The following is a 13,847-nucleotide window of genomic DNA, read 5'->3' as shown; positions in this document are numbered from 1 at the left end:
AACTCTGAGAATGAGATAAGGACAGAGGTCTTCAACCACTTTGGCTTCTTCCTATCAAGACAGTAATCAATCCAAAGTCATCAAAATAAACAAATATCTTTTTATACCTTCTGGACTTACCAGACAGAATTAACTAGTTAGTGGCCGTGACATACTTTGAAATACCTACAATTATTTTAGGAACCAGGAGGGTACATGGCATGAAAGGTAAATCCATTCCCAATTATGCTCTTGTTTTCACTTATGAATGAGAAACTCATTTCCAAGAGAAGCAGTTCAGATCTGCCCAACTTCCTCTGGTTCAGCTTCAGTGATTATTTAGCCTTCAGCCTATTAAAAAAAATAAATAAAAGGTTGAAATGGCCAAGTCCATAAAAGTCAAGACAATATTGACTTGTCTATACATTAGATCATCGGGCTATACATTAGATCTCCAAGAACTCATTCTTCTTGCATAACTGAAAGTTTGTACCTTTGACCAACATCTCCTCGTTTCTTCCTCCTGCCCACCCTCCGCTCCCACCCCCTCAGAAACTAGCTTCATTGTGGCCAATGTTTCACTATATCCCTATCTATCTATCTATCTATCTATCTATCTATCTATCTATCTATATCAAAGCATCAAGTTATACACTTTAAATATATACAGTTTTTGTATGTCAAAGATATCTCGGTAAAGTTATTCATAAAAAGTCAAGACAGATCCTGATAATTTAGGAACTCATAAAAACTTTTATAACCGCTGCCTGCTTTTTGTTTGTAGAAGTAGGCCTCAGTATACCAGAAATACAGAACTTCTTATTGCATGAGACTAGTTTTTCTAGCTGGGTAAAGAGATTGACTTTCTAATTTTTAAGATCGGTTTATTTGGGAAGAGAAGATAAGATAGAGAGACAAGTAATATCCAGAGAATGGACTGAGTAGGTTGACTAGTAATGGGGACAGGGATTCACATCCAATTCATGGATGCCAGTGTCAGTAACGCTTGAAAAATTATTGGATGGATTAAAAGAGTTTCCTTAATCACTTCTTATTTTTTTCATTCATATATTCATTTAACATTTATATAGTACCATGTGCCAGTGTTTCTGCTAATTTTAGGAATGCAAAAGTGAACAGTATGGTCTTTGACTTCAAAAAGATCACAGTTCAGTGGGAGAGTCAGACATATCTTTTGAAACTATGTATGTAATATCAGGTAAGAAGCATTGTAATAAAGATATGTAGGTGATATCGGGGCGGGGATTGTCAGACAATGCACAAGACATATGTGACCACTGAATTCCCAAGATTATAATGTTGAATGGAGGGATTCAGGATGAGTTTAGAAGTCATCACTCAGCACCATGATAGGGGAAGGCCTGGGTGTTGTAGGAAAATAGAGCTTCTACAGTTGAACTCAGAATCCTGTGTTGTGGAGTCAGAGAAAAATTAAGAATTAACCAGGCCAAAAGAATCACAGAAAGTGAAGCAAATGAAGCTGCCTTGGGGAAGGAGAAGTGTTGGGAAAAGTTTCTCAGAGGAGATGGTCTTTGGGCTTTGTCCTCCGGTTAAATCAAGGGGCAGTAGGGAACTCGATAATATCAAGAAAGGGAAGGAAGCAACTGCTCAAGATTGCTCAAATCCTCTCCACTAGCAGCATTCCTTTAAAGAGTTTCAGATGCTGTGTCCACAAAGGGCCAGACCTTCCCCTTACCGTTGGTCGAAAGATGGAACAGTGTTGCCCAGAACATCTCAGACACTCAGTACTCATCCCTAAAAGCCCCTTAAAGTGGCATCGGAGAGGGAAAATGATACTTCATCCATTCTGAACAAATAGGAAATTGCTATTTTTAAGGTTTGATCTGAAAGACACACACCTCCCCTCCCATAGGGTAAACCCCGCACTACTGAATTTATCTGTGTCAGAGACTCCAGAGGCTGAATTAATTCTGCTGTAAATTGAACCTCGGGTTCCATTCTGAGTACTTGAAACATGATACTCCAGCCACTAAGCCCTCCCGCTTGGGTGGTTTTTTTCCTTCAATTCTGAGATGTTGAACTATTTCTGCAGCTCTTGGTGCTGTCTGTGCCTAGGCCGGGAAATGCAGTTTTGATAAAATCTCATAATAATATAGAGAGATGCTGAAGATTAATACCTATTGATAATCCAAACTGCCAGAAAGGGAGATACAGAGGAGAATTTAATCACCTGAAAACTGGTTGCAAAATCGTGTGGTTTTATTTTCAGCTGTCTCTTCCATCTACTTGTTTCCAACCCAGGGTGAGTTTTGACGAGGGCCACTCCTGGAACAAGTACGGTTTCACTTCGGTTCCTCTTTTTGTGGACGGTGCTCTGGTGGAGGCAGGCGTGGAGACCCAAATTATGACGTGAGTACTTCTTTGTCTGTGGTCAAAAGGAGCCTGGCGGCCTGGGTTCTACTTCCACGGAGACCATGGACTTTCCCCAGGGAGGCTTACTCGAAAGCATTTCAGTTTCTGGACCAAAGTTTCCTCATCTGTAAGATGGACATATTTATGCAACACCCACCAACTCAAGAGGCTACTGACAGGATTAGAGAAGCTGGGCTTCTAATTGAAAAGTTAAGGTTTCTCATAAAATTAAAGTATTGTAACAAATTTCCATTTATCCAAAACCCAAGCAAACAGAAAGCTTAAGTCTTTCGATGTGTTTTCTCTCTTTCCAAAACAGCCTAGTAAGGAACTAGAGATGGGGACAGAGGGAACAAAACAGCCAACTTACTGAAAACAGGGAATGTTTTAAGGGAACCTCCCAGAGTCTGTGATATACACACACAGAGTTGCTGTTGTTCCACTTCAGATTAATTTGCTGTGAAAATTTTTCTGCACTCCTTTACGATGAGAATAGGTGGTAGAGATATAGATCTTAAAGCTGTAAAAAGCTCCAAAGTACTATCTGAATATTAAAGAAGATAATAATAATTTGATGTTTTCTAAAATGATATCAAAGTTTAATTCTTAAAAAGTTGATTATGCGTGTTTGTGTGCACTGCTGTAGGTAGGGGGATGTGGAGGAATAGTTGTGGTAACCCTTCACCAGCAATACGAAACCCCACCGCTCTCCACCTCCCCTACTCCCAAGAGACTGGAATATCTTACACTTTAATTATTTGCTGGACAGAATGAAGGGAGTCTGCTGGGCAAGATTAAGGGGAATTTGCTATACTGTGGACTTGTCACAGAAAGGCTCATAGAATGCTCCTGGGCTAGCTTGGGGGAACGCTGTCATCTTCTTACTCTAGGGGACACTGCTCTTCTTTTAACCTTTGCGTTCATTAATTTCTTTATAGTTTGAATCAGTCTTTTCCTGATATGAGACTGATGAGCTTTACAGAGGAGGCAAATACAAGGGCAAATGGCTAATTCCTATGCTTTACTTTTTTTCCCAGAGTGATCAGTTGAAAAATCTTTTAATACTGCAGCTACGCAGTTTTGATCAAATGTTGTAATCTAGCCCCAGACTGGACCACTTTTTGCCATGCTCCTTCCCTCCACTTCCATCCTCATATCCAGAGGACTGACCAGCCACTCCTCTGAGCTTTCAGAATGACAGAAAGAACCCAGCCATGATGGAAAATGGTGCACAAATTGGAGAAAACAGACAGAACAAATGGACAGAAGTCCAGTCCTAGGAAATTCAGCAGAAACACTACAAAGGGGTTCCATGTCTATAGGGTATGTCTATAAAAAGAGTCTGTAGGATTCCCAGTGTCCTCATTATTTAAAAAATGTTCATAACAGAAAATTTGGGTGGCTCCACAAAATGTCTTTAAAATTATTTGGAACAAGTGCAACGAAGAGTGATTTTAAATTATCTTCTTTAATTCTTTCTGAATTTTCCAAATTGCCTGTACAACCTTCTCTCTAACTTCAAGGGTGTGAACTGTGTCTTTTAAAGACTTAACGCTCATTTCTGAGCATGATCCGTGTGTTGGGCACGTATGATCTGTTGTTGGAAATTGAAAGACATGATGTCAAACCCTATGAGGCGCTGCTACAATCTTCCCAAGGGGTATATTGTATTCGTAACTGATGTCTTTAGAGGCCAACTTGTGCCATGATAGAACTTCTCTGGACAGTTCTGTTGTACAATGTAAACAAGGATTTCTTGTAGAATTTGTTACTCAGGAAGTACAGCTTTAATTTGAGTTTTTTCAGCAATTTCTTTTCGTTCTCCTAAAATATCCTCCCAAACAGAATTGTCTCACCATCTAAATTTCTAATTAAATTTCCTGTGATAACAAATGGACTCTATTGTTGCTGTCAAGTCACTTTAATAATTAAGAGTTAACACTGTTGTATGCAAGTTTAGCTGTTTGAGCCATAGACAGTATTTAAGATATAGTATGTTAGTAATGCTTAGAGTCTAAAGCCTCATCGTTTGGTAGATACACAGCAACAATATGTTGTATAAATACAAATTCTGGATGTTCAAAGGCAGTATCATAACATAAACTTTATTTCTAAAATACAAATGATTTGATAAATACGTAGATATATATGCATAGTGAATATATATGCAAGTATTTGTGTGTATAGACATATGTACACGTATATGTGCACACATAGATATACATGTATATATGGAGAGATTTAGACAACAGAGATACAGTGAGAGAGAAATCCCAAGGATCTAGGGTCCCAGCAAGACCTTCGAAAAGTTATACTGTTAAAAAAAACTAGTGGTACCTATGTGCCAGATACTATTCTAGATGAACAAATCAAGAAGAAACCCCTGTCCTTGTGGACTGCATACATTAAATAAATGTGACATACAAATGACTCTGTCATGTTACCCAGAATACTCTGCCAAGGGATTAAAATATTTTCTTAGGAATTCCAGGAAGCGTACCCCAGAATACTAGGAATACTGCTATCTTTTTTCATAAGGATCTCTAACCATGAGCTGACTTTTCCAAATGATTTCCCATCCTTCGCTTAATCACTAGATATGAAAAGAAAACCTTCCTCCTTTCTGGAACTTCCTCCAATACGGCCACTAGGAAGTTGCAAGTATTGAGTTCTAAGTTCTATAAGGCGAAGGTTCACACATTCAAGAATGTTGTGCAATCTACTTGAATGGATCAAGCCAAATGTGGCTACTCATCACAATCAACCCTAGAAGGTTGGGCAGTGAAGACACGTATGGTCCTAAAGTCAGGCCTTCCCTGTTTTTGTAGCAAAGAGACATACTGGTCCTCCTTTTATTCTGTGTTCTCCTTATCTCATACTGTGATTTATCCTGCATTCTCTTGTATGAGGCCTCTCTGAACGCATTGCATGCTTCTCTTGGGCATTACTTTGAACAATAGTGCATGTACACCAATCTCTGCATGACCTGGCGTTCCCCAGCAAATTTAAAGCCACAGTTTAAATCCTGTATTCATCTAATCGTAAATGGTAATTTTTTTTTTTTTTCCTCAGCTTTGGATGGGGTTTAGCTGGTCACATGGATATGAGGGAGATTGACCTCAGGGCTAAACCATTGACTGAAAAGATGATCTAGTGCTTCCGTTTTTCTTTCCTCCCCAGTAAGACTCCAAGGAGTGTGGCAGAGCTTTTGTCTCCCTTCTACCTTGCTTATCAAGATTCTTTAAATGCTAGTAAGTAGAACAGGAACTAGAATAGTGCATAATTTTCTTATATGGGATTTGAGGCAGACAGGTATTTGTCCTTCATGGAATTAAGATGAGTTTGGAAGCAATCATCCAACCAAGTATAAACAATTCAAGCTCCCTATTTTTAACTTTTTATTAATTCAAAGTTTCTCTAGTATGAAAATGATCCAGGGCTCCTTAGATAGCCAGAAGTGTAGGCCCTGGAATGATTGCCGAGAGGCAATTTCTGGCTCTGTCTTAGGTTTAAAAAGGCCTTTAAAACCAAGTGGCCCACTAAGGATGACCACTGCTTTTCTCGCATGGAATAGCAATGACAAAGACTAAAGCAGGAGTTCAAATAATTTTATATATTCTTTAGGAACTTCGAGGACAGGAGGTCCATCTGGGGACAAGATTGCTTAACCTTGCCATTTAGCCAAAAACTTATTTATGATGTAGGGTATTTGAATTCTGTATCCTGCCTCTTTCTGTTAACCCTGGCTCTGTAGTTCAACTGAAGTCAGGGAGAAAGAAGGGCTAGCTCATTCACACTAAGGTTTTATTGCCTTGTTGCCTTCATTTGGAGGATATAATATATATAAGGTTGTGATGGTTAATATTGTGGGTCAACTTGACTGGGTCATGGCGTGCCTAGATACTTGGTCAAACGTTATTCTGGATGCTTCTGTGAAGGTGTTTTTGGATAAGATTAGCATTTAAATCAGTAGACCCAGTAAAGCAGATTGTTCTCCCTAATGTGGGTGGAACTCATCCAATCAGTTGAAGGCCTGGTTAGACCTAAAAGGCTAACTCTTCCCTGAGCAGGAGAGAATGCTTCTTGCCTGGCTGCATTTGAACTGGGACATGGCTTTTTCTTGCCTTTGACTCCCACTGAAACTTCCACTTTTCCTGGGTCTCAAGCTTGGAACTATACCATTGGCCCTCCTGCATCTCCAGCTTGCTGACTCACCCTGCAGGTCTTGGGACATGTCAGCCCCCATAATTGTATGAGCCAATTCCATATAGTCAGTCTCTCTCTCTCTCTCTGTCTCTCTCTCTTTGTCTCTGTCTCTATCTCCTATTCATTCTGTTTCTCTAGAGAGCCCTGACTACTACACATTCATTCAGAAACATTTCATGAGCTTCTGGTATGTTTTAGACCCTCTTAAGGAATATCAAAGAGGTGAATACAATTATATCTACCTTTAAGGAGCTCTCAGTCTGGTGTGTTGGGGGGTGCGGGGAATGAGATACACAATCATCAAGAATCCCTAGTTATATAACCAGGATACAAGTAGAGGGAAGTGAAAACTTCACATGTATGAAATGTGACAACTGAGTCAGTCTGGAAGTTTCAGTAGCAGTTCACCAATGGACAACCAATTAATAGGTAATAGAATGTAAGCTCAAAGAAAGCACACATTTTAAACAGTTTTGTTGAGCACTCTAACCTCAGTGCCTAAAAGAGGGTTGGCATGTAGTCAGAAATCACTTCTTATTGGTTGAAAGAATGAATGACTTCAAAGCAAAGGAAAGAACCATGAGAGAGCATGACTGGGGTTAAGGGGTTGAGCCCATGAAGGGTCTTAGGTTATGTTTAGGAATTTGACTTACATCCAGAGTGATGTTCTTGAAATTGGAAATATGGAAACACCACTCCTCTTCTCAAAATGCGTGGAGGGCTTTCCATTGACTTTAGGATGAAGTCCAAACTCATTGAATGGTCTATAAATATCTACACTGAGTCCATGTCTGGGACCTCATTTCTGGCCCCCATGCTCTGACCACCCTTCTCCTATCTACCGGTGCCTTTCTGCCCCAGGGTCTTTGTCTGTGTATCCATCTGGAATGTGCTTGCCCTCCCCACTTGAACAACCAAGCTTCTAATTAAGTCTTTCAAGTGTCAGCCTAAGTATCAGTTTTCTGGCACACTCTCCTTTAGCCCACCAGACCAGGTTGGGGCCCCACTCTATATATGGCCTTAGCCCTATGTATTTTTTCCTTCGCAACACTTTGGGCAATAAATATTCATGAAAATGGCAGTTGGTTTAGTAGGTTCCCCTCCCCCTTCATCTAACCTTAAGACACAGACACACATGTGTTTGCACATAAACAACACACACGTGCACACACACACACTGACTTTAAGTTCCCATGAGGGGAGGATCTTTGTGTATTTTGTTTTTTGGCTGCCGTGTGCATCAGTTTTGTGCTAGCACTGAGGATTTAACCGTATATATGTATTAAGTGATTGAATGAAGAAATGAATGAATGAACACATGACTCTTATGGTTCCCAATAATCTTACCACCATTGTGAGTATAGTGACTTCTCTGGCCCATGGCTCTAGCATTTTAGGGAGTTGCTTATAGATCCCCAGAGATTCTGAAGTGCTCTGATCAGAATCCAGTAGTTGCAAGTTATGGGCGCCTGGAGTTGGGTAGGAATCAGAGCAGCCTGTGTCTGTGTGCAGACGTGTGTATAGGGGGTGATGAAGCAGGGGTGGAATGGCAGTGGGCGCAGAAGGGCAGCTAGAGAACGAGGACCATCCTGGGAATGATTCCTTATTTCTTCCACTTTCTACAGAATCTCTCCAGTGTGCGGTTCTCCCGGAGGCCAAAGCTCAGGAGCATGGAAACTTCTAACACCGTGGCTTTATAGGGGAATCTGTGTGGGAGAGATAGTCCCCAGCTTGCAGGCATGGGATTTGCTTGCTTTTATTCCTCTTTTTTCCACTGTCTTTTCAAATGTTATTATTTCAGCATCTCCCTGGTAACCTTGACAGAGGAACCATCTAGTCTAGTCTAATTCACAGTGAAATGTGACCGTTCTTATTACTTAAGGCTGAGAACAGGGCTGGATAATTGACAAGCCGGAGGGCCTATTGCTGTCTCAGGCAGTGGCTCTCCAGCTGACGAGGTGCCTGTGGCTGTTAGAGCACTTGGGACTCTTCGGTCCACTATTGGCCCCCAAATTAGTACTTTAAGGAGAGCTCTTTTTGGCTTGGCTCAGATGTGGCATCAGATGGAAAAACACTGCTTTCCTACAGCCTCAAAGCCACATTTGAAATTCTTTCTTGATATGAAGTGTTTTAACCAATTGGTTGTGATTTAGCTGATCTTTCACGGGGGCCAGGGAGAACCTGGCAGCCTCCCAGGGGGAAAACAAATCCCCAAAAGGAGGGGTGCAGCTTCCCTGGAAGAGAATAGATAACTTCTTAGCAGGAGTCAGCAGCAGCCAACCTGTGTCTGCTCCATACCTTCCTTTGTGTCAGGTATCTTGCTGAGCTGTCTCTCAAACTTGATTTCATTGACATTTTGCAATAACCCCATCAGGTAGATGGGATTATTGTCCTTGGGCAGAGGAGGACACTGGGGCTCAGCTCGCACACTCAGTAAGAGGAAAACTGAGGGCAAGGAATGTGAGTTTCAAACCTTAGGCTCAGAGCTGAAATTTGAAGAAAGATACTAGAATTCTCCAGGGTTTGTTTAATAAAGGACTGTGGCATTTGGGGCAAGAGGGGCAGGGATGTTATTCACTAAGTATTGATGGGTACCCACTGTGCTACCAGACACGAAGTCACAGCAGACCCATTCAAACACAATCTGTCTGAAAAAATATGACAAACACATGAAAGAGCTACAAAACAAGTAAATGGTAAGGGGGTAGGACAAATTGTAGTTGCCAATGGATATCAGAGAAGAGATTAAAAATAGAGTAGCCAAGTAGGGCTTTGTGTCTGTGCAGAGAGGGAGGAGCACAGGTATTGTAGGTGGGGGAACAGTGTGAGCAAACATGGAGCAGTAAGAATATGAACTTGCCTGGCCTGTGCAGGGGAGAGTGACAGATGAGAAGGGCCAGAGATGCTCTCAGCAAATTGTCTAGGGCCAATTGCCTCACTGAGTCCCTGTATAAATCCAATTCTAATTGGCATAAATCTCTGATCCATTGTTCTGCCAGCAGAACTAATAGCCAAAGTGAAGGGGGAGAGATAACATTTTGCCTAGAAAATTATACAAACCCCAAAGCTGCGGAGGTTTAAAAAAAGTGAAGACCTTCTTTCTACTAAAGAGACCGTGACCTCATGCTTAGCAGCGAACATGCTCTCAAATATAGCCCTGGAGCAACACAGAGACCTAGCCCTGAGCTTAAATACATTGTTTAGCCTCTAGTAGCTACATCCGATCAAGTCGTTGGAAATGAAGCAGTGCTGCTTGCATTGATCTGTTTTTCAGTTCTCTGTTGTTTGCTAGAAGAGTCTGATTTTACTTTGCCCAAAGTAAGTCATTCGAGTAATCAGCAAATCCAGTGGAACTCGCAAATCATCGCCTCTCAGGCTGGCTGCTGGATTCACGTCCTTCAGGTTGTCACCAGACTTGCCATCCATTCAGAGGCCCACTGAGTTGGTGCCAAGGAACACAGAAGCAGAATGCATGCCTACGTAGGGGGCTTGGATGATATGGGGAGGTACTGGCAGCTGGCAGTAGGCTGGGAAGAAAAGGCTTATTTTGACCCATGGGTTGCTGTGTGGGATGGGGTGGCGGCTGAGAACATAGATCTTGGAGGTCCACACTCCAGGGACAGCACTCAGGCTGCCACTTAGTATCCCTGTGACCTTAGATGCCTTTACCTTCCCTCTGAGCTTGGGGTTCCTCATGTGAATGTGAGAATTAAGTGAAATAACCTCCACTGAGTGACATTCGAGATGTTTGCAGTCTCCAGAGTCTAATGATCAAGAAACGGGCCACCTTCAGGGAAGAAGTTTGGCCAACCAGGGCAGGGGTCAGCAGACTCTCTCTGTAAAGATTTTTAGACTTTGCTGGCCGCAGGGTCTTTGCTGCAGCTACTTGCCCCTCCTGATCCGGTGTGAAAGCAGCCATAGACCACATGTAATGAATGGACATCTGCGTGTTCCAATAAAACTTCACTTACGGACACTGAAATGTGAATTTCGTACAATTTTCACATGGTATAAAATATGTTCCTTCATTCACTTCCCCCCAACCATTTAAAATGTAAAAACCATCGTTAGCTTGTAGGCCATCCAAAACAGGCCTTGGGCCAGATTTGTCCCACTGGCTATAGTTTGTTGACTCTGAACAAGAGGGTACATGGAGTTTAATCTTTTGTGGCTGTGTTATAAATACCATTTGAATTGTTGACACAATTTCTGCAAACTCAGAAACTCTCCACAAACTACTATCCTTACTACTTATCCATATCCATAAACTACTTCAGTTGCACTGTCTTATAGATGTCCCTTGGTATCCACTGGGGATTGGTTCCAGGAAACGCCCTGCTCCCCTGTGGATACCAAAATTCATGGATGCTCAAGTTCCTTATATAAAATTGTATAGTATTTGTATATAAACTTTGAACATCCTTCCAAATACTTTAAATCATCTCTAGATTACTTATAATACTTAACAATGTAAAAGCTATGTAAATAGTTGCCAGTGTGTGCCAAATTCAAGTTTTGCTTTTTGGAACTTTCTGGATTTTTTTTTTAATGTTTTTGTTCCATGGTTGATTGAATTTGTGGATGTGGAAGTGGCAGATATGGAGTGCTGACTATATTGAATAGACAAATCATGTGAAATAGTTAAGAAGTTTCCTCATTTCTTACTTTAACCATACAGACAAGTCTCACCTCTTTCAGGAAGCCCTCCACAATTCCTCCAGCTCTTGCTTATTTTCTTTCATTAAATTCCTATCTTAAGCTTCAGCATCTGGATCACAGATATATTTAGTTTGGCCTTCACTTTTCTTAATGGAGCTAAAATTTGCAGGCAGAAACATCTTGCAGCACTGAGCCCAAATGCCCATAGTCCTACAGGCTGCTGGAGCTGCATGGCAGCTGCCCAGTTTCCAATGCGTGTGCTATTTCTTCCCCCACCTCTCATCTGATGTGCGTGACTTCTCCAGCTGCGTCAGCTTACTCATTGTTCATTTAAGTTGCACTCCTGGCTCCTGTAAGATTTTGAATTTGTGATTCACAGTATAGATTCTACATCCATAATTTCATACCTATATTGCTCTCTTACAGTTCTTTTTGAAAGTTTTAAAAATACAGTCAAGTACAAAAATAGTATTATGAGCACCTGTGTGCCAACAACCTGGAGTTAATAAATATTAACACGTCATCATTTGGGTTTCAGATTTTTAAAATAAATAGCAGGGCATTCCAGGTAGAGTTGGTTTTCTTGGTATTGCCCATTTTCAGAACCTTTCCCCTCACTCCCTACACAGATCAACCACTGATGTGAATTTGATGTATATCCTTCTAGTATGTCTGTCGATACTTTTAATACATATTTAATTATCCATAGAAATATAGGTGGTATTGCTTTGTGTGTTTTTAAATGTGTAATTATCTAAATGCTGTCATTCCTCTACATGCTGCTGTCACTCAGTATTATCTGTCTTGGGACACATCCATCTGATCCAGACACATAATGCTGTGGCATTATGTCGTGACATGAATATGCACAATTTATTTCTCCATTCTCCTGTCGATGGACATTTAGGCTGTTTCCAGTTTTGCACTATTACAAACAGTATTGTCCTATCTTTGTATATGCCTCCAAATGCATACACAGAAGTTCTCAGAGCTGCATACCTAAAAATGGAATTGCTGGGTCATGGTGAAATGGCATTGTCACCTTTATTTTTGCACTGTGTCCTAACTGTTTTACATATTGGTCATCTCTGCAGTTGAGGTCTTTTTTAGTCTGAAACATTCATGAGGTTGGCAACTGTCTTATTTGTCATCCTCCGCCGCCCTGAACATGGAGGCCTGTGCATAATTGGGGCTCAGCAGATACATCGAGAGTGAATAATACTATTGGCCTGAACTGAAAACTATTTAAAAGAAGGGGCTGAACTTTATCTTTCTCCTGATTCTTTTTATCTCTTGGTTCAGGATTTGACCCAAAGTAGGAGACTGAGAAATATGACGACAGAAGAAAACTAGGCGCCTCTCCTTCCCCTGCGCTCTTACAGCTCTTTTGACTCCCAGATATTTCCTCCTCTCTCAAACCCCATCTTGAGCATCCATCTTCTCCCTCTTGTTTCCATCTCTTAGGTTCTCCTTCATCACCCAACTCCTGCCTCATCTTTCACAGGTTCACAGACCACACTGCCATTGTTGTGGACTTTAAACTTTCAAACCCGTTGAAGGAGCTTATTAAATTTTGAGAAAAGAGTCAAAGTTGTTTGGACATTGAATGATTTCTTTCAGTGCATTTAAAAATAAGCTTTCTTTCTTTTGCCTCTTCAGGTCCAATGCCTTTTAGTCTCTTTCTCAATCTTGCCTTCTTCTCTCCTGGTACTTATTTTCAAACCTTTTAATCCCTGCCTCTTTTCACCATCTCACCCAACATCATATCGTGTAACTAACACAGGCTCTGCGTGCAGGATTCCTGGCTGTTGATTCCCTGCCTATTTCTATTAAGGTCTAGTTCATGTCTCACTTTCACTCAATGCAATTCCCCTGCAGCCGCTGACCTCCTTTACTACTAATCCCTTCTACACCCTGATGGGAAAACAGTCAGGTGGCATAGATGCACACCGAAAGCCAAGGATGTGGCCTGAATTTCTGGAGACCAGCAACTGCTGGCCTCAAAGCCTGGCCTTTCCAGGACGCTGCTCTTTCTGCTTTGATATGAAATCGCTCCTCAGCCACTTCCTCCTTGGATGCAGAGAGGAAGGGCCTATGGAGGCAAAGGAGGCGTGAGGGAGCCTAGGCCTTTCCGAGAGCTGAACTCCGTAGGAACACTTAAAGGAGGACTCAGGAGTCCACATGTGTCAAGTTGCTATTGCAAGAACATTGATCATTTCTTTATTCAACAATGTGTATTGAGTGCCCACTACAAGTTAGGCACTGTTCTAAGAGCTCCAGGAGCTGGGCTAAGACATAAACAGGATAGCCAAGGTCTCTGCTGATGGGAAGTTGCTGTGTTCTACAGCCTCTTCTGTACCCTACAGAAGAAAGGTCAGTTTTGTATGAGGTTTATTTCAGCCCTAATATTTATGGAATATTTTTCCATAATCCAATTGAGTTTTAATGGTGGTGGTGGTGGTGGTGTATGTGTGTGTGTGTGTGTGTTTGTGAGAGAGAGAGAGACAGGGCGAGAAAGATTTCAGGGTTACCTCTAACTTTCAAAAATTTAAACTCTGGCTGTGGATTCTGATTACTGCTTATCTCTTAGTCTGAGAAAGAAGAACACT

General features: G+C 41.4%; 1 protein-coding gene across 4 annotated transcripts in view; it reads left to right on the top strand.

Annotated features, from left to right (window-relative positions):
- The window catches only part of SORCS3 (sortilin related VPS10 domain containing receptor 3), a 610,389-nt gene that overhangs the window by 535,229 nt on the left and 61,313 nt on the right, over positions 1–13,847 (top strand). For all 4 annotated transcript variants that reach the window (XM_082425089.1, XM_082425088.1, XM_082425091.1 and 1 more), the window contains exon 14: positions 2,263–2,370. In XM_082425089.1, the coding sequence (XP_082281215.1) occupies positions 2,263–2,370 (108 nt within the window). The remainder of the gene's footprint in view (positions 1–2,262; positions 2,371–13,847) is intronic.

Source organism: Balaenoptera physalus, assembly GCF_965194825.1.
Source record: "Balaenoptera physalus genome assembly, chromosome: 14".
NCBI classification, from domain to species: Eukaryota; Metazoa; Chordata; class Mammalia; order Artiodactyla; family Balaenopteridae; genus Balaenoptera; species Balaenoptera physalus.
This window is presented reverse-complemented; position numbering and strand designations above follow the sequence as displayed.